Consider the following 19,618-nt stretch of genomic DNA (forward strand, 5'->3'; position numbering starts at 1 on the left):
ACTCCCCTTCTTATTCTTTTAAATAAATCCATTCATCCTTTACTATTTCATTTTATGTATGAGAATCTATCCTATTGATATATCTGAACATATAGGAATAACAGAGACACAGTTATTCTTTGTAGAGTCATCTGTAAAAGTCACAGAAAACAAGTCTACTGTTCAGCAGAGTGGGACTTGAGCACATTCACAGAGAGAATACTGAAGAGTTGAATACATCTGATCTTTAGTGTTTAGTATATATTGTTGAATGATACAAAACAATGAACAACAGGTACAGACAGGTTTTTTGTGTAAGATAATGAGATAAATGCCTATGTTTTATTTTGGTTGCATACGCAAAAAACAAACACGAAAAATATTGATAAACTCCGCATGAAGAAGGGACAGCTGCGGATAGAGAGGATCCTGGGACATGATGAGCGAAAGGACCTAAGTTGGGGATGAACAAATTCTGAAGACACCTGTCATGCGGAGATGAGAAACTGCACCGACGTGTCAATGACTATACTGCAAACCATCACCCTCCAATAAAATGGTTAAAAAAAAAATAAGTAAAGATAAAATCCCTGCATTGGAAATAAAAGTGAATGGAATGAATTCAGATAGTGATTCGGTATTTCCCAATATATAACTTTTGGGGGGTAGATTTCTTTATTGGGGGATTAGCTGTTTACAGTCACAAGTAAAATACAATAGTTAATACATGTGTAACATTTCTCAGTTTTCCACATAAAAATTCAACCCCCTCTAGGTCCTCCTCCACTGTCATGTTCAATATGTAACTTTTTTTTTTCCTCCAGGGTTATCGTTGGGACTCAGTGCCTGCACTATGAATTCACTGCTCCTGGAGGCCATTTTTATTCCAATTTTGTTGCCTTTGTTGTTGTTATTATTGCTGTTGTTGTTGGATAGGACAGAGAGAAATCAAGAGAGGAGGGGAAGACAAGGAGCGGGGGGAGAAAGATAGACACCTACAGACCTGCTTCACTGCCTGTGAAGCAACCCCCCTGCAGGTGGGGAGCTGAGGTCTTTATGCTTTGTGCTGTGTGTACTTATCCAGGTGCGTCTCCACCTGGCCTCCAGAGTTCTTTGCCTCCCACCTCCCTGCAGTGGGAACTGCAATATTTCTTCCAGGGTCACAGATATGGGTTGACTAAATATCTAGATCTATCTTTCCTTTTCTTTCTTTCTTTTCTTTCTTTTTTTGTCCATTTGTGTTCACTTCTATGGCCATACCTTCGCTTCCTTTCCAAGTCACACCTATACCCATTACTATTTCTGAGTGTCCAAGTGAAGTATTCTTATTGTACTCATGGAATCAGCTAGTGTCATGCCACGCTATAGTGGTTTCTTGACAACTACTGGAAGAGAGACATTAGACATCCAGATGGCCTTTCTTCAGGCTATGCTGACTATACATTGAGAAAATTATTTCCCCTTTACACTATGTGGAATACAGGGGGAAAAAGCATAGGATACTTAAGTTAATTGATTCATTTTTATTTCATTGATATGCAGAGCATTATGAGTTCAGCGTGTTCAATAATGTTAGAGATAACTAAAGCAACTGGTTTGTCCTGTCAGTGTATTATGGGCACACAAGTACATATTACAGATGAATTTTGCAAGGGGAAAGTCAGAGAGTTTAAGGTCCATTCTCACTGAGCTCTATGACTTCCCTGGACAGACAACCCCACCAATGTGTCCTGGAGCCCCACCCTACTAGGGAAAGAGAGAGACAGGCTGGATCGACCTGTCAATACCCATGTTCAGCGGGGAAGCAATTACAGAAGCCAGACCTTCCAACTTCTGCATCCCACAATGACCTTGGGTCTATACTCCCAGAGGGATAAAGAATAGGAAAGCTATCAGGGGAGGGGATGAGATACGGAGTTCTGGTGGTGGGAATTGTGTGGAGTTGTACCCCTCTTATCCTATGGTTTTGTTAATGTTTCCTTTTTTTAAATAAATTTAAAAAAATTTACTACTTCTACTCATCTGCCCCAGGCAGAAATCTGGAAGTCGCTACGACCTCTTCCTCTGCATTACCCTGAACATGGCAATTAGACACCAATTCCTTCTGTACTGGCCTGCTATGTATGTCTCAGTTTTGTAACCTCCTTCATCGCTTAGTCTCTAGTTTCTTAATTGCAATATATTATCTTCTTTCATTTTCCCTATTGCATCAGTCTTCTCCACCATCAAACTTCCAGACTCCTCCCTTCCCAGAGTGCTAGAGAGACCTTTCAAATTGCAGGTATGGGGAGTCGGGCAGTAGCACAGCGGGTTAAGCGCACATGGCACAAAGAGCAAGGACCAGCATAAAGATCCCGGTTTGAGCTCCTGGCTCCCCACCAGCAGGGGAGTCACCTCACAAGCGGTGAAGCAGGTCTGCAGGTGTATGTCTTTCTCTCCCCTTCTCTGTCTTCCCCTCCTCTCTCTCTTTCTCTCTGTCCTATCTAACAACGACGACATCAATAACAACAACAATAATAACTACAGCAACAATAAAAAAAAAACAAAGGCCACAAAAGGGAAATAAATAAATATTTTTTTAAAAAAAACACAACAAAATGCAGATCTGACAAATCAGCCCCTAACCCTCTATACATTTAAAATACTTCAGTGACTCATTATCATTTCCATAATAGCCAAAAGGCTTAGGTAAATATCACTGACTTACTCCTTTATTCCCTCTACTTAAAACCCATGTTCCGTAGGCTTCATGTTTCATTGCCAGAGAGGACTTTCTGTCTTCGTATTGTTTTGCTTTCTAGCTTCTTTTTTTTTTTTTTCAATTGCCATCTAGGTTATTGCTGGGGCTCAGTGCCTGCTCAGTGAATCTACCATTCCTGGTGGCTATTTCTCTTGTTTTTTAGAGACAGTGAGGAATGGAATAGGAAGAGAGAGAAAGGCGGGGGGGGGAGACACCTGCAACCCTGCTTCATCATTCATGAAGTTTCCTTCCTGCACATGGGGACCACGGGCTTGGATCTGGGTCCTTGTGCATTCTACTAGTAGACCATGCCCTGGCTCCTCTGCCTAATTATTTTATGGTGTCTGTTGTTTGTTTGCTTGTTTTTTTTTTTTCCTCTACCAAGTACCGCTCAGTTCTGGCATCTCAAGAAGGCATCAGGGTTTGAACCTCGGACCTCGGAGGCTCAGGCCCTTTAGCATAATCATTACACTCTCAATGTTCCCCTCTCTGCCTTTGGAGAAGCTTAAAGCAACAACTAAACAAATGAAAAACCACAACCTGACTGTAATGCCCTGCATCTCTTCCCATTATTATGATTATTTTTTTAATTCACAGAATCTTACTGAAGAGCAGTCGTGCCTAGTTCTCAGTCTACTGTGGGTGTAGTTTTTATATGCCACTTTGCTGTTGCAACCACGTCTGTGTATCTAGCCTACATATACCTACGTGAGAGTCACCACCTGGCGCTGAGAGAATGTCTTAACAAGATTTTGTAAATGAGAAAACAGCAGATTTACCATCACAGCCCTGCTTTGATGGTCCATATTGACTGCGCTACAGTTGATTTTACCAGCTCATGTCACTTTTTGGAGCTCCTTTCCTCATAGGGAAGCTGGCTTAACCTATTTCAAAAATTCCTTTAACTGACATTACAAGACTTTATGCATAAACTTACAGCAGGAAAACAAACTCGAAATGAAACAGTCTGGTTGCAGTTGAAATCTATGGAGAGGGTGGTTACCTTGTCTATAGTCAAAGGAAGTACATATCTCCTCACTTCAGGCTGTGGAGCCTTTCTGGCATTTTTTTTCACCTCCTCCCAGTTCTCACGTAAGTTGGCTAAATATAAGTAATTATAGACAAATTCAAATCTGCCAAGATAAGAAGTCACAGTAACACAGACAATTACAACACATTTTAGAGACATGATTGATGTCTTTAAAAATCAGGAATGCATATCTATTCTTTTTTCCATAATTCAGAAAATGTCAATGATCCAGGGACAGTAGAGTCATTTCTTTCTACCCACACTGAGCACAAAGGAAAGAAAACAGCTTTGTGGATATGATTATAGAACAGCGACCTTTGAGATAAATATTCTTTTCTGTTTCTTTATGTCTGTTTCATTTTTATTTGTGACTTAAAGGGCTCGTTTCTTTTTAGTGACTTGTCTGCCTCCTTCTCTCAAAGCAAGATTGTGCAGTTCAAGTGGAAGCAAGTTTCTTTTTTTTTTTTTTTTTTTAATTTTTTAACCGGAGCACTGTTTAGCTCTGGCTTATGGTGGTGCGGGGAATTGAACATGGGACTTTGGAGCCTCAGGCATGAGAGTGTTTGCATAACCATTATGCTATCCACCCTCCATGTACAAGCAAGTTTCTATTTATGTCTTGGGTCTAGAAGTTTTCATTTTTGAGTTCTAGTTCGAGGACTTAATTAGTTTTCAATCATCAACTTTGATGATGGCATCTGATCTGCTTACCTCAATTTCCTACTGCTTCCTCCATTTTAATTTTATGATTTGAGTATACCTCTTGCTTTTAAAATATGTAATTCTACTTAAATACTGAGAGAAAGATTTCTGAAAATGACAACAACAATAACACCACCACCACTGCCACCACCACTGCGGCCACAAAACTCCCTGTGTTTTCAGAAACAGCTGGAGAGGTGAGGTCTACAATGTTTTCTTACCCTTTCCAGCAACAAAGGTCCACAATCAGAAATCCACTGTCTTCATAGGTGTTGATGTGATGGAAGAGATTAAACGAAGAGGTCCTATATTTATTATTGAGATACTTTTTTCTCTTTTTGTCAGCAATATGAAGCCACACCTTCAAAAACGAGGAGACTGTTTTGAGGCATTTAAAAATGAAAACCGACTGGACTATGAAACACACCTTCAGCATCACGACTGACCAGAAAACGCAATGCTCACCCCCATGGTTTCATTGGACTCGAAACAATCCATGTAGTTAGCTCCCCAGAGGCTCCAGGAAGAAAGGAACTTGAACAGGTTGATTTTGACTGGTGTCTCCACAAAAACAATAAAGTTGGGAGTCAAACCAAAACTGTTTAGAAACACAAACAGACTTGTGAATAAAAGGGACTGTCCACAGACCACAGTGAACAAGTGTGCACATGAGGAACGCTCAGTTATAAGAATCAACAGTGCCTACATGAAATTTAATTACATTTAAATTTAGATTTCTGCAAGAAAGTGTAGTGATCATGATTGGTATCAAAGGTAGGCAAAAGAGATCTTTAAGCTTGAGTTTTCCTGAAGATTCATAGCAGGCCTTCAAGTTACCTATGGACGTAAGATGGCTTGAATCGATCACTGCAGGGGAATTGTACAACGACCTCTGACTTGCTTATTGGATCTTCCTTGTCTGAAATAAAGTGGTTTTTAAAAGGCTGTGGAACAGCCTTTTTAGAACAGCTGACGCAAGCAATGGAATACATGTTTAGATCTCGGTTTCTTAGAGCTTATTTTCACGTCCTGAATCATAAAGGAGTATGATTTCTTATGCCACTGCCATGACCCAGGGAAATCCAAAAGGCAGCAGACCTGGAAACCTGCACAGAAGTGGCATTGTGGCAGGCAGGGTACGTCGGTCTTCCAACAGCGTCAAGTCTTACAACAAACAGAGCTGGATTTTCACTTGGGGGGGTCATCAGAAATCTTAGTATAGATAAATGCCTGTGTATATTCCCTAATGCAGCCCGTGAAACATAGCATGTGTGGCTTTATTTCAGTGCTTCTATATAGCAGTTCGTGTGCATGTTGAAGTTCATTCACTACTAAGTCAGTTATTTGCAAGCCTGTAAGCACACAGAGGTCCTTCCAATACTCATTGTGTGCCCATCCCAAGAAGTATTCCTTCACCCTGCCTCAGGGAGGGTTCTAGTTCAGTATTTCTAGCAGAGTCCCCGGGTGAAGCTGCCCATGCAGGAATTATGCTTCCAGAACCTGACTAGGAAGTACAAAACAGAAATCCATATGCCTTCCACTAATCCTTTTAGCATGATAGTTAACAAATGTCTCACAGTAAATGGAGAATTCTAAAGAACACTCTCCCTTCCACTGTAACAGCCTCTATCGTTATCAATAGACTTCATGAATTTGTAGTCTGGATAGTTAGGTTACGGAAAATGTGGGAGTCGGGCGGTAGTGCAGCAGGTTAAGCACATGTGGAGCAGAGCACAAGGACGGGCATAAGGATCCCAGTTCGAGCCCCCAGCTCCCCACCTGCAGGGGAGTCGCTTCACAGATGGTGAAGCAGGTCTGCAGGTGTCTACCTTTCTCTCCCCCCTCTCTGTCTTCCCCTCCTCTCTCCATTTCTTTCTGTCCTGTCTAACAACGATAACATCAATAACAACAACAATAATAACTACAACAACAATAAACAACAACAACAAGGGCAACAAAAGGGAAAATAATAAATATATATAAAAGAAAATGCCTGATCTGGCCTCATGCATGTGTGTATCCTAGAATGCATAGCCATGAATTTTTAGCTCTTCCTGGCACATGCACGAGTGATCTACAAGTGTCTGCTGAATTTGGATCTCAACTTTATACTTTCAAAGCCAGTATCTATGATACTGCAGACGACACTGGATCACTCGAGTTTTTGTATTTTCAAGTAGTTTCTTGCTATGGTGTCTTCAGGCATCGGTAGGTCTGGTAGGGATGAAGTCAAGTGTCCTAAAATTTAAGCATAAGTTAGCTGGGCTATAGTGTTATTCTGACATTCAGACTTGAGGCCCTGCTTTTCCAGTCATTGGCTCACAGTACAAGAATCATTTGTAGAAGAGTGATGTGAATAAACTGACCTGCTTGTAATGGAGGAATCTTTACAATATTGTAGGCAACTGAAAAGTTTTTCCCAAAGCAATTACCAATATTGTAAACAGTCCCATCACTTTCGATGTGGGGGTGAGCTGTGGCTCCATTGACTGAAACATAATTGCAGAGATCAACCTATGAAACAAAGGCAAATGTCATCCACGATCAAAGAAATAATGTCTCACACTTTCAGTCCTTGGGTCCAGATCCTCACAGCCTATATATTCGTCCTAAGTGTATGTTCTGTTTCTTCCTGTATCTCTGAATTTCTTCTTTGGTATAGGCTGTTCTCTGATATCTGTACTAACCTCAGTGCCTCTGTAATCTTGGTGTTCTCCCTGAGTGGGGCTTTTAACTGATGTGTACCATATGCTTTTTGAAATAATGTTCGTTTTGCCTGTGCAGGTTGTCTTAAAACCGGTAAATCTGAATCCTGGAACTTGTTTATAATCTCCTTAATGTTTGGCTGAATCCTATGGAATTGTTGAATTGTAGGCAATTGTATTCATCATACAACCTAGATACCCAATCCAGCATGTTGCACAAATACAAATCTCAAGTAGAAATTAACCACAGAATCCAACTGTCCTAGAAAACTTCCAGGCTAAAGAGACCTCAGGGGGAACTATCAGTTTTCAGGAATTAAATTCTAATGTTTTTGGTGAGAAGAGTTCATGCTTAATTCAATTTGAATCCTCACAAGAAATACTGAGCCCTGGATCTAAGTTTATAGAAGAAAAATTGAGGGCCTAGTAAGGTTAAGTGACCTTGTTTCAAGACACAGAGCCACATATTGGCAAAATAAGTTCTAGAGTTTCTACTAGGGGCTTGCTCAATAAAGGCTTATGGAGGAAATAATGAGCGGAGTTTACTTAAAACATTATTTAATAAGTATGATTTCTATTTGGTTCAAAGAGTGTCTGTTTTTTAATGTGCCACCAGAAAAGGAACTCATGGTCTAGTACAGATGTGGTGTTTCTGAGCGACTTCCAGGGCCCCATGTTTTCCATATTTTCATTCAGAGGAAGGAAGAGGAGGGACTCCACAACATCACCCGCGGAGCTACTGGTCTACCTCTGCAGTGCACCAGGATCCCACACAGTATCATGTGTCGTGTAGCAAGTGAGCTGTCCCATAAAAGAATATGTTTGAAAGTATAGGTTTTTTTTTCCACACTCTTATTTAAGTAGTAAACAAACCATTCACTTATTAATTCACCAAGTACTCGGTGAACGTCTCTTATACGCCAATCATTGTAACAAGGACAATAAGATGGGCCTTGACTTCAAACCCTTCAGACTGAATTTACTGTCCAGTATGGTAGCAATTTGAAAGTAAATTATTTTTTTAAAGTATTTTATTTATTTTATTCTTGGAAAAGATGCAGAGAGAGAAAGACACAGAGAGAAGCACCAGAGCACTGCTCATCTCTGGCTTATAGTGGTGTGGGGGATTGAACCTGGGACTTCGAAGCCTCAGGTATGAGAGTCTCTTTGCAGACCCATTATGCTATCTACCCTCGCCCAAAAGTAAATTAATTTGACTCAATAAAGCTTCAGATTCAGTTCCTTAGTCACATTAGCCACTTTTCAAATGCTTACTAGCACTTAGACCATGAAGTGGCAGAACATTACCATCCGTGTAGAAAGTTTTATTTGACAGCATTGCTTTAAGTTAATAAGTGTGCACGTGGCACAGCAAATGTCAACTTTACCTGTAGAGAAAGTTAATCTCCGGGAGCTGGTGGTGGCATACCTGGCTGAGTGTACATGTCACAATGCTCAAGGACCCAGGTTTGAGCCCCCAGTCCCCACCAGCTGAGGGAAAGCTTTGTGAGTGGTGAAGCAGTGCTGCAGGCCTCTCTCTCTCTCTCCCTCTCCCTCTCTCCCTCTCTCCCTCTCCCTCTCTCTCCCTCTCTCTCTGTCTCCCTCTCCCTCTCTCTCTCTTTCTCTCTCTCTCTTCCTCTCTCCCCCTTCCGTCTAAATTTCTGGCTCGCTATCCAATAAATAAATAAAGATAATAAAAATTTAAAAAATGGAAAGTTGATCTAGCCCAGAGTAGGAGACTAGGCACAGTTTCTCAAAAGTGCTAAATCTAACTAATGTTTAATAAACTGGCATTTAAAAAACTTGCTTCTAATTACAGAATTTTGATTCATACTCCCAGATGGGAGAAATATTAGAGGAAGATGACTAGAGAGGGCTCTGAATTCCAATTCTAGGAGGACCTAAAACGTTTGTGATCAGGAATCTTGGTATTGGAATCATCACTGAAAGAAAAGTGTTACTTGAAAACACCAGAGGAAGTCAGGACCTGTTTTGCATACTGAGAAAGAAGAGGAAAAAAGGAAAGACACAGGAAGCAGTTATAAGCATAATTGTGAAAGTAAAGGTAGGACCATAGAAAGTGATAGGACCATATCGTAGGACCATAAAGAAGTAAAGATAGGACCATAAAAATGGGCAAATATATCTACAGATATAGATAGATAGATAGATAGATAGATAGATAGATAGATAGATAGATAGGAAGACAATGATAGTCAATCCTTATTTGTAACCTGGGGAGAACTAGTTTCCACTGGGAGAAAATGAGGACACAGAACTCTGATGGTGGGAGTGGTGTGGAATTATACTTCTATTATCTTATAATTTTGTAAATCAATATTAAATCACTAATAAAATATTAAAAATAAATAATCATGGAAAAAAAACCCAAATTTTCTTCGACTGAATCAAGGATGTTGTGTCTAGGGGAATCAGACTTAGAATCAGGCAGGAATCAGGCAATGCCTAGAAAGTTGTTTCAGTAATAATAAAAAAATTCAACTTTTTTTTCTAGCTACACTTTTATAAGAATTCAGGGTACTGTTCTGCTAAATCTGACCTGACTTTTAACCTTCGGGAGTTAGGTTTTTGGACTTTAAATTTCAAATAAAATCCTGTAGCAATTTAAATAAAAACTGGGCTTCTGTGCGTTTCTAAATGATCTACTCATACAGCCTTAGTGGAGACACACATTTATTCATTATTTATTTATTTATTTATCTTAGCCATGCTCAGCTCTGGTTCATGGTGGTGTGTGGGAGTGGACCTGGGACTTTGGAGCCTTAGGCATGAGACTCTCTTTGCATAACCATTATCCCTCATACTTCAGCCTCCCACACACACATTTTTTTTTAAGTTATTGGAACTATATTAAGTTTTAGAAAGTAGTTTTTCTTTTTTCCATTAGAGTTTCTACACCTGCCTGATTCCACTGCTACCAGTAAAATCTCTCCTCTCCTCTCTTCTCCTCTCCTCTCCTCGCCTACCCTCCCCTCCCCTCTCCTCCTCTACTCTCCTCTCCTTCTCCTCCATTCCCTTCTTTTCTTTTCTCTTTCTTTCTTTCTTTCTTTCTTTCTTTCTTTCTTTCTTTCTTTCTTTCTTTCTTTCTTTTTTCTTTCTTTCTTCCTCTCTTTCTTTCGCCCCAGGGTTATTGCTGGGGCTAGGTGCCTGCACCACGAATCCACTCCTCCTGGAGGCCATTTCTTCCCTTTGTTGCCCTTGTTGTTTATCGGTGTTGCTGTTACTGTTATTGTTGTCATTGTTGCTGGATAAGCCAGAGAGAAAGGGAGAGAGGAGGGCAAGACAGAGAAGGGAAGAGAAAGACGACACCTGCAGACCTGCTTCACTGACCGAGAAGCGACTCCCCTGCAGGTGGGGAGCTGGGGGCTCAAACTGGGATCCTTATGCCGGTCCTTGAGCTTTGCGCCACGTGCGCTCAACCCACTGCGCTACTGCCTGACCCCCCTACTTTGCTTTTTTGAGTTTAAATTCACATAGAGACAGAAGCAGAGAGACACCACAGCACTGCTTCACCATCATGAAGCTACCCGTGGTTCAGGTACTTACATGTGGTGTCAGAACTTGGTGTCTTCACACATTGTCAAGTGAGCTGTCTCTTGGCTCAGTAAATAATCTTTTCAGAATTATAGACAAATTTTTATTATTAAGACCCAGCGTTGGGATTATTATCCTATTCTATTTGTTTTCATTTTTTTATCTTGCACATGTGAGAGAGACGGAGAGAAACCATAGCACTGCTCTGCCATTCTATGCAGAGCCAAGGAGGAAACACAGTGCTTTGGTCCTGTTTTTCTTTCTTGATCTACTATACTAATTTCTAGTTCTTATCTTGAATTCCACCTAAATAGTCCCATCTATCTTTTCTCCCAAAGGTTTATACATAACTTTTAGATTCATTATCCTAAGGCACTCAGTTTAAACCACTTTGCCAAGCACTTTGAGTAGCTTCCCATTAACTCAAGAACTTCCGAGTTTATATATGACTTTTAGATTCATTATCCTAAGGCACTCAGTTTAAACCACTTTGCCGAGCAAACACTTTGAGTAGCTTCCCATTAACTCAAGAACTTCTGAACTTTGTTGAGGATTCACACTTGTAGTTTCATCCCCACACTGTGTTCCAGAACACTGAATGTTCTGGATCCCAGTTTCTCAACTGGAATGTTTGCTGATATGAACACAGCTGGGAATGCTGGAGAGCACTCTGAATTGTGCAGAGACTGAGAACATGACTGGGGCCAAGTGGTGATGCACTTGGTTTAAGCAAACCTGTTGCAGTGCACAAGGACCCCACCTGCAGGGAGAGAGCTTTGTGAGTGGTGAAGCAGGGCTGCGGGTGTCCCTCTGTCTGTCTCTCTCCCTGAATAGCTTTAGAGTTAGTATAATTTAACCAATTAATATCCTCAGTTTTCACTTGGTACCAAACCTTCAGTGCACTTCCTTGTCCATCTCTGATAGAGTACTTATTTGGCTCTTTCTTGAATTCTTCAAAGTTCTTTTAAAATTTTTTTTAAGTTTTTATTTTTATTTATTTATTCCCTTTTGTTGCCCTTGTTGTTTTATTCTTGTAGTTGTTATTATTGTCATTACTGATATCATCATTGTTGGATAGGACAGAGAGAAATGGAGAGAGGAGGGGAAGACAGAGAGGGGGAGAAAGATAGACACCTGCAGACCTGCTTCACCGCCTGTGAAGTGACTACCCTGCAGGTGGGGAGCTGGGAGCTCAAACCGGGATCCTTAAGCCCGTCCTTGTGCTTAACCACCTGCGCTATCCCCCGACTCCCGAATTCCTCAAAGTTCTAAGTTATTGTTCTATTCTATTGGGGATAAATGCATAAAAAATCTTTAAAGTAAATACATATGAGTAGCTGTAAAATTTTGAAGTAGCCAATATGTGGCATAAAAGCCTGGGAACACGTTCCCTTATTGGCTGATGTATCCTATTTTGTATATGCTGGTACCTAAAAGGCATGCAGTACATTTTTCTGTCACAAATGAGTGACTTAATGTTAGACATTTTACATGGTTTTCTTTCCATCCATATACAAGTGCTTAAAATTTCATAGATGAACAAAGTCTGACCTATGTCACATAGATAGCAACTGATGATAAAATAAAAGATTTGAAAATTCATGCTCTGTGTGTCTGTTTTCCTACCAAAGTGCACAGCTGACTAGATTCTACACAGCGAATTTTAAATTCTAGAGCCATGTCACCTTAGCGCTGCGTCCCACCTGCTTAATGGTCTCCAGAGTCTCAGGGTTGACCTTGGTGATGAAGTTGGTCTCTGTGCAGGCGTAGTAGTCTTCTCCCACTGGGTAGATGTTCACAAGCGCGTTGTCAGTCACTTCCACTCCTCGGAAGTAAGAAAAAAATCTGCAAAAGGAAATGATTTTTTTTTTCAGTTCAACGACTTGTGAGCAATGAGAGAAAATGGACCAATTTAAAAGATCTACTATCATAGTTTGGTTTCAGTAACCTGGAAAATATATTCTTGCAGGGATCAGGGAAAGCACAGGTGCCGAATTCTGTTATGACAATCCTTTTCTCCGTCATGGCGCGGACATAAGCATCAGTGCGGATGAACCTGAGGAACATGCAGATGAGGGTTAAGGGCATAGGCGAGGGTTGTTAGCACGGTCCCTGCGAGCTTAGAATGACCATCGTATGTCTCCTTGGATGCTTAGAACCATAACTCTGTGCCATGAATCTATGCCACTTAGGTGGCCCAAGGGGCCAAGGGAAGAAAGAGATGATGCACTTAAATGTAGTATTATAAAATTCACAGTGGCAGATGAGGACACCAAGTTTAGAGGAGTTGTAATTAAAATATGTGGCCTAGGGAGTCGGGCGGTAGCGCAGTGGGTTAAGCGCACATGGCACAAAGCACAAGGACCAGCCTAAGGATCCCAGTTTGAGCCTCCCGGTTCCCTACCTGCAGGGGAGTTGCTTCACAGGTGGTGAAGCAGGTCTGCAGGTGTCTATCTTTCTCTCCCCCTCTTTGTCTTCCCCCCCCTCTCTCCATTTCTCTCTGTCCTATCTAACAATAACAATAATAACTACTACAACAATAAAAAACAAGGGCAACAAAAGGCAAAATAAATAAATATAAAAATTTTTTTAAAAAGCAGTTTGTGGGAGTCGGGTGGTAGCGCAGTGGGTTAAGTGAACCTGGCGCCAAGCGCAAGGACCTCCATAAGGATCCTGGTTCGAGCCCCCGGCTCCCCACCTGCAGGGGAGTCACTTCACAGGTGGTTAAGCAGGTCTGTAGATGTCTATCTTTCTATCTCCCTCTCTCTGTCTTCCCCTCCTCTCTCCATTTCTCTCTGTCCCATCCAACAATGACAACAGCAGCAACAACAACAATAATAGCTACAACAACAAAACAAAGGCAACAAAAGGGAATAAATAAAAATTAAAAAAAATATATGTGGCCTAGTTGGATTCGAAATCAAGTTGACTAGACTTGAAAACTACACACTATCTTTATCAAGCTACACAGTTTGCGGAGGCCAGTCAACATAGCATCTCTGACTGCTTTTTTTTTAATGTATTATCTTTTTAGTTTATTGGATAGAGACAATCAGAAATTGAGAGGGGAGGGATGATAGAGAAGGAGAGAGACAGAGAGACACCTGCAGCCCTGCTTCACCACTCACAAAGCTTTCCCCTTGCAGATGGGGAATGGGGATTTGAATCCAGGTCTTTGCACATTGCAACATGTGTGCTCAACCAGGTATGCCACCACCCAGGCACTATCTCTGACTTCTAAGTCTGTAACCCACTAACCTTTATGTCCAAAGAAATACAGGTCATGATGTTGAAATAATTCCTTTTAATCTCCCTCATGCCCTTTTGGGGTTTTCATTAAATTAAAAAAATTTTATTTGGGTAATTTTTACAAAATATTTTTATATATTTATTATGGAATAGAGACAGAAAGAAATTGAGAGGGGAAGGGGAAATAGAGAGGGAGAGAGACAGAGAGACTCCTGCAGCCCTGCTTCATCACTCACAAAGCTTTCTCCCTGCAGGTGGGGACTGGGAGCTTGAACCCAGGTCCTTATGCACTGTAACGTGAGTGCTTAACCAGGTGCGTCACTGCTTGGCCCCCACTTAGCTAATTTTAAAATTAGGTACTCTTAAGGTCAGAATCCACTAAAATGCTGATTTTGTGCTTTCATGAAGGGAGAGGGAATGGAATACTAAAGTCTGCGGAAGGCATATGATGATGACTTTGCGTGACTTTTGAACAGTATACTTTCTTAGTTAAAGTTTGGCATGGCCTGGTCTGTCTCTCTTCTATCAGTCTATTGTCCTGAATACTCGCAATTTTTTCATGTTCTCTTCCTTGTGAAGTCTCTCCAGAGTGTCTGAAATCTGGGGTGATCAACAAAGTTGCTTACAAACTAGAATAGTCAAGGGTAAGACAAATGATTTATGGTGGTGCCATTGCAGCAAGATGCCTGGAACGAAGGTTTAGGCCTTCAAGACTTTTAGCAAGAATTTGCTCTTAGGAAATTCTGCTTTCAGGGCTGGGTGGTGGTGCTCCTGGTTGAGTGAACATGTTACAGTGTGGAAGGACCCAGGTTCAAGCCCCCATCCCCACCCCAGGGGGGAAGCTTTGTGAGTGGTGAAGCAGGGTTGCAGGTGTCTCTCTTTCATTCTCCCTCTCTATCTTCCCTTCCTCTCTTGATTTCTGGCTGTCTCTATCCAATGAATAAAGATAATATATATTTTTTTTAAAAAAAAAAAAAGAAAGAAAACTTTGCTTTCTTCTATCATTATGGTAGAACTGGTGCTTTCATTATTATTTTTTATTGTTGTAGTTCTTATTGTTGTTGTCATCATTGAGGATAGGACAGAGAGAAATGGAGAGAGGAGGGGAAGACAGAGAGGGGGAGAGAAAGACCCCTGCAGACCTGCTTCACCGCCTGTGAAGCGACTCCCCTGCAGGTGGGGAGTGGGTCCTTGAGCTTTGCGCCATGTGTACTTAGCCCACTGAGCTACCGCTGGACTCCCTGCTTTCATTATTGATGTCATCTCTTCCTCCTTTCTAGTGTCCCTTCTGATCATAAAAATGGAAAGGACTCAAGAGAGCCAACGGGACACTAATAACAATAATAACCATACTGTTAATGTTCCTGACTGATCACAATGTTTTAAATTATATATAGTCATTGCTTGTGTTTCACCAGTTAGAGCTGAACCTGGGTTGCATCCATTGCAAAACAGGCACACCATCCAGGTAAACTATTTTGCTATTCCTTATCAATTTCTGTAATGACCTTAGAGTTTATTGTCATCTTGTTCTAAAGATGACAAAATCAATAAGTACAGATTAGTATCTTGCCAAAAGCTATCTACCTAGGCAAGTCTTATCTGGTGGATATAGATTTCAAAACCAGGTGCATTCTATCCCCAAACCCTAGAGTTTCTTCTTGTTTTTTTTTTCTTTTTTCTTTTCTTTATTGGGGAATTAATGTTTTACATTCAACAGTAAATACAATAGTTTTTACATGCATCACATTTCTCAGTTTTCTTTTTTTTTAATATTTACTTTATTTATTCCCTTTTGTTGCCTTTGTTGTTTTATTGTTGTAGTTATCATTGCTTTCATTGTTGTTGGATAGGACAGAGAGAAATGGAGAGAGGAGGGGAAGACAGAGAGGGGGAGAGAAAGACAGACACCTGCAGACCTGCTTCACCGCCTGTGAAGCGACTCCCCCGCAGCTGGGGAGCCAGGGGCTCGAACCGGGATTCTTATGCCGGTCCTTGTGCTTTGCGCCACCAGCGCTTAACCCGCTGCGCTACAGCCCGACTCCCTTATTTCCCAGTTTTCTGTACAACAGTACAACCCCCTCTGGAGTTTCTTCATCTCCTAGAAGCATGCAGAAGCCATAGGTGTTCTGACCCAGGCAGATCGCAAGAGGAAGCAGGTATATATGTCTCCTCCTGAGTTCAGGAGGCGGGGAAACAGTTGGGAATTGCTTGAACCAGGCTTCATCCTTAGGGAGGGGAGTGGGACCCAACGTTGCTTTACCTTCTATGGTATGTGACGTGTCCTTCTTTAAAATCAAACTTGTGCAGGAGGGCTTGCCCATCAAACAGGTGGTAAAATGGTTCGGATCCAACTTCAAAGAGTCCTGGACCACATCGAAGGAGACTGCCCGTGAGCCATAGAGGGACCCTGCCTGGGAGACACAGAACCTAGCTTCTTACTCCTGTTCTGAATGGGGCTCTCTCGGCTGACGTGCAGGGGTCACTGGCAGCCCAGACAAGCAGATTCTGCTTTATTAAGCTGACAGTGATTTTCATGCTCTGTTCTTACACTGGGAAGCATGTAGCAAAATGCCTTTTCTTTTACTAGGAGACAGAGGAGGGGACATGTGGAAATGTCTCAAAGTTTAGATAGAGGGCATTGGAAAGATAAGAGAATTTCTCTTCTAAGATTTCTCTAGAATGGAACTGGAGAGGATTATGCCTAGTAAAGTGAAGAAAGAGACGAAAGGCCAGATGGTTTCACATCCATATGTGGAATCTGGAGATCTGGTACATTAGAACTTGCAAAATCAATCAAACAAACAAATAAAAAATAAATAGAAGAAAACAAACCAAGAGTTTCTAAGAGCTATGGTGGTTATCTTTGGGAGGGTCGGGACACAGATCTTTTGGTAGTGGGTGTAGTGTGAAACTATCTACTGTGATCTGACGATTTTCTAACCCACTGTAAACCACAAATAAAAAATAAAAAGAAAAATAAAGATTTCCCTATATACCAACACATTTACTATGTTTGTTTATCTTTCCCCACCAGAGTTAGGACTGAGGTTTGGTGTCTGCATGACTCCACCCATTTTTTGTTTTTCCTTTTTGTTTTTGGTTGAAGGTGAGAGGCAGAAAAGGAAGGTGATAGAGACTGAGGGAGGAGAAGAGAGAAACAGAGAAGAGACACCTGCATCACTGATCACTGCTCCATCATTTGTGGGACTTCCACTTGAGGGTGGGGACTAGGAGCTTGAACCCGGGGCCTTCAGTTTGGTAATGTTTTGAATTTTACCAAGTGCACCACCCACCAGCTCCACTTTCTTTACTTTTTATTTTTCTTAATTGCCTCATCTATAAAGATAATTTCAAATATCCTTTACATACTTTGATGGAATTCAGATAAGAGCGATAGGTTAGGAGCAGGAAATTTGGCATTTGAAAAGCTATATATCTGTCGAAGTTAACAACCACAGTGAAACACTAGGAGTTGGCTTTTCAGAAGCATAGGACTATATTTCTTTGAGGGTATGGGCTACTGTCCAGATGAAAGCCAGTTTGTTACAATGGGTCATCTACTGACCACTTTGTGCTGAATCCTGTGTGTATCTGTTCCCATTATCTGGTTTCACCTTTAAAACATCCACCACCACCCTGCCATGAGGTAAAATTAATTTTTGGAATTTTGAGGAAATTGAGGCTCAGAAAGGTACAGAACATGTAGGATTCATTGTTTGTTAAACCATAAAACTATGATAAGGACTACATTTGACTGCCTACAGAAACATGTCTCTTCTGACATAACTGGCATGAAACTCACTGCCTTTTAATGTAATCTTCTCAGTTGCTTGCCACCGGGACCCTTGTTTATACAGATATTGATGGAGCTGACATTTATAGAACATTTTCTCTATATAAGGTGCCTGAATAAGCAGTGACAGTTCACATATAAGAAAGGCAGATTCCTAAAAATTCTTGTCAGGTGGCATTTTTTTTTTCTGCATTGGAGGAAGCAAAGAAAGGCATATGAGAGAAAGTGGATTCTTGGAATAAAAATGGCAAACTTCAGCTTAGCTTAACCCCCTGTAGCCCACAGTGTGTGCCAGTACTGAGAGATGCCAGTGAATTAGAAGACAATGTTCTCTGGACAGCAACTTCACCAATGTCTTGGAACCTCACCTCTTCAGAGCCCTACTCCACTAGGGAAAGATAGAAACAGGCTGAGGGTATGGATCTACCTGCCAATATCCATGTCCAGCAGAAAAGCAATTACAGAAGCCAGAACTCCCACCTTCTGCATCCCATAAAGAAGTTTGGTCCATACTCCCAGCAGGGGAGAAATGACAGGGGAAGATGACCAGAGGGCTCTGAACTCCAACTCCATCAGAACCCAGAGAGTGAAGAGACAAAAGAAAGAAAAAAAAAAAAAAAAGGAAGGGCACTCTAAAAAAAGAAGATGAGGTCATGGGCAAATATATATACATATATATATATATATATATATAAAAATAATAGTCAACCCATATCTGAAATCCTGGGATAATTGCTGTAGCTTCCAATGGGGGGGGGCGCGCATAAATCTGGTGGTGGGAACGGTGTGGAATTATACCTCTGTTATAATTTTATGGATCAATATTAAATGACTAATAAAATTTAAAATATAAGTTAAAAAAAGAAGACAGTGAAAGGAAGGTTTAAGCTCCCGGTCCCCACATGTAAAGGTAAAGCTTCAGGGATGGTAAAACAGTCAGTGCTGCAGGTGCCTCTCTTTCTCCCTCTATCTTCTCCCTCAATTTCTCTGCCTCTAGCTAAAAAAAATAAATAAATAAGATGCAAACAAAGTTTAAAAGTATGGGATTTAAATCTGAGCATAGGTATAAAATGTCATTAGAGAGGGAGGAGGAGGTGGAGGAGGGAAAGGAGGAGGAAGAGGAGAGAGAGGAAAAAGGGAAAGAGGAGGAGGAAATGGAGAAAGAGGAGGAAGAGGAGAAAGAGAAAAAGGAAGAGGAAGAGGAGAAAATAGAGGAGGAAGAAGAGGAGGGGGAGGAGAACACTGAAAAGGGATTTCAGCAACCCAGAGAGACTGGTTTGTAGATAGCTGGCACAAACCTGTAACATGAGCTGTGAGAGGCGAGGACAGCTCCTCCACAGTTTCAAACAGTTTCTTGTAGCCACCAGCAGGATGTTCGACTCTGGAATGGTGGAGCCATGAGGAAGGAGCAGCCAAGTTGGTAATCAAACAAGGAGCCACAGGCAGAGCTCGGGGAGCAGAGGTGCTCTCTGGCTCAGTGGCTGCCCCGCAGTCGGTCTAGCCCGGGGATGCTGGGAACCATAGAGACATAGGCAAGGCTGGCCAGGGAGTTCCAGGTCAGTTGTCAGGGGAAATGGCCTCCCTTTTAACATTACAGTGGATGCCATCCTGTCCTTTGTAGTTTCCCCATTTCTGAATAAAAAGCCATTGATGCAGCTGTGGTCACTTCTCTTCCCAGTAGCCCTTCCCATAGTTTCATTCCTTCTCCTTTCCTCCTATTAGTTGATAGACAACAGCGTTTGGGCGGGGGGGGGGGGGGGGGGAAAGAAATCTCAACTATATTTTATCATAATAACTTCCCACCATTTTATTTCTTCACTATATTATATATAATCAGAAATAGTTATTGGGTTGTTGGAAAA

At 41.4% G+C, this 19,618-nt stretch overlaps 2 protein-coding genes across 5 annotated transcripts in view; one reads left to right on the forward strand and one right to left on the reverse strand.

Moving 5' to 3' along the window:
* Positions 1 to 4,919, forward strand: part of LOC103115837 (methylcrotonoyl-CoA carboxylase beta chain, mitochondrial-like) — a 95,705-nt gene extending 90,786 nt beyond the window's left edge. The window contains exon 13 of the mRNA XM_016189363.2: positions 4,797 to 4,919. Coding sequence (XP_016044849.2) covers positions 4,797 to 4,838 — 42 coding nt within the window. The 3' untranslated portion in view covers positions 4,839 to 4,919. The remainder of the gene's footprint in view (positions 1 to 4,796) is intronic.
* Positions 1 to 19,618, reverse strand: part of RPE65 (retinoid isomerohydrolase RPE65) — a 37,914-nt gene that overhangs the window by 17,044 nt on the left and 1,252 nt on the right. For 2 of the 4 annotated variants that reach the window (XM_060206399.1, XM_016189362.2), the window contains exons 2-10: positions 19,055 to 19,137; positions 16,224 to 16,374; positions 12,660 to 12,767; positions 12,415 to 12,556; positions 6,818 to 6,965; positions 5,289 to 5,370; positions 4,917 to 5,049; positions 4,673 to 4,812; positions 3,723 to 3,852 (exon numbers count right to left, since the gene is read on the reverse strand). In XM_060206399.1, the coding sequence (XP_060062382.1) occupies positions 3,723 to 3,852; positions 4,673 to 4,812; positions 4,917 to 5,049; positions 5,289 to 5,370; positions 6,818 to 6,965; positions 12,415 to 12,556; positions 12,660 to 12,767; positions 16,224 to 16,374; positions 19,055 to 19,137 (1,117 nt within the window). Of the gene's footprint in view, positions 1 to 3,722; positions 3,853 to 4,672; positions 4,813 to 4,916; positions 5,050 to 5,288; positions 5,371 to 6,817; positions 6,966 to 12,414; positions 12,557 to 12,659; positions 12,768 to 16,223; positions 16,375 to 19,054; positions 19,138 to 19,618 lie in introns of those variants that run through there. The other 2 variants (XM_060206400.1, XM_060206401.1) reach the window with 2 other exon arrangements.

The sequence above is a fragment of the Erinaceus europaeus genome, chromosome 13 (genome assembly GCF_950295315.1).
Source record: "Erinaceus europaeus chromosome 13, mEriEur2.1, whole genome shotgun sequence".
Lineage (NCBI taxonomy): Eukaryota > Metazoa > Chordata > Mammalia > Eulipotyphla > Erinaceidae > Erinaceus > Erinaceus europaeus.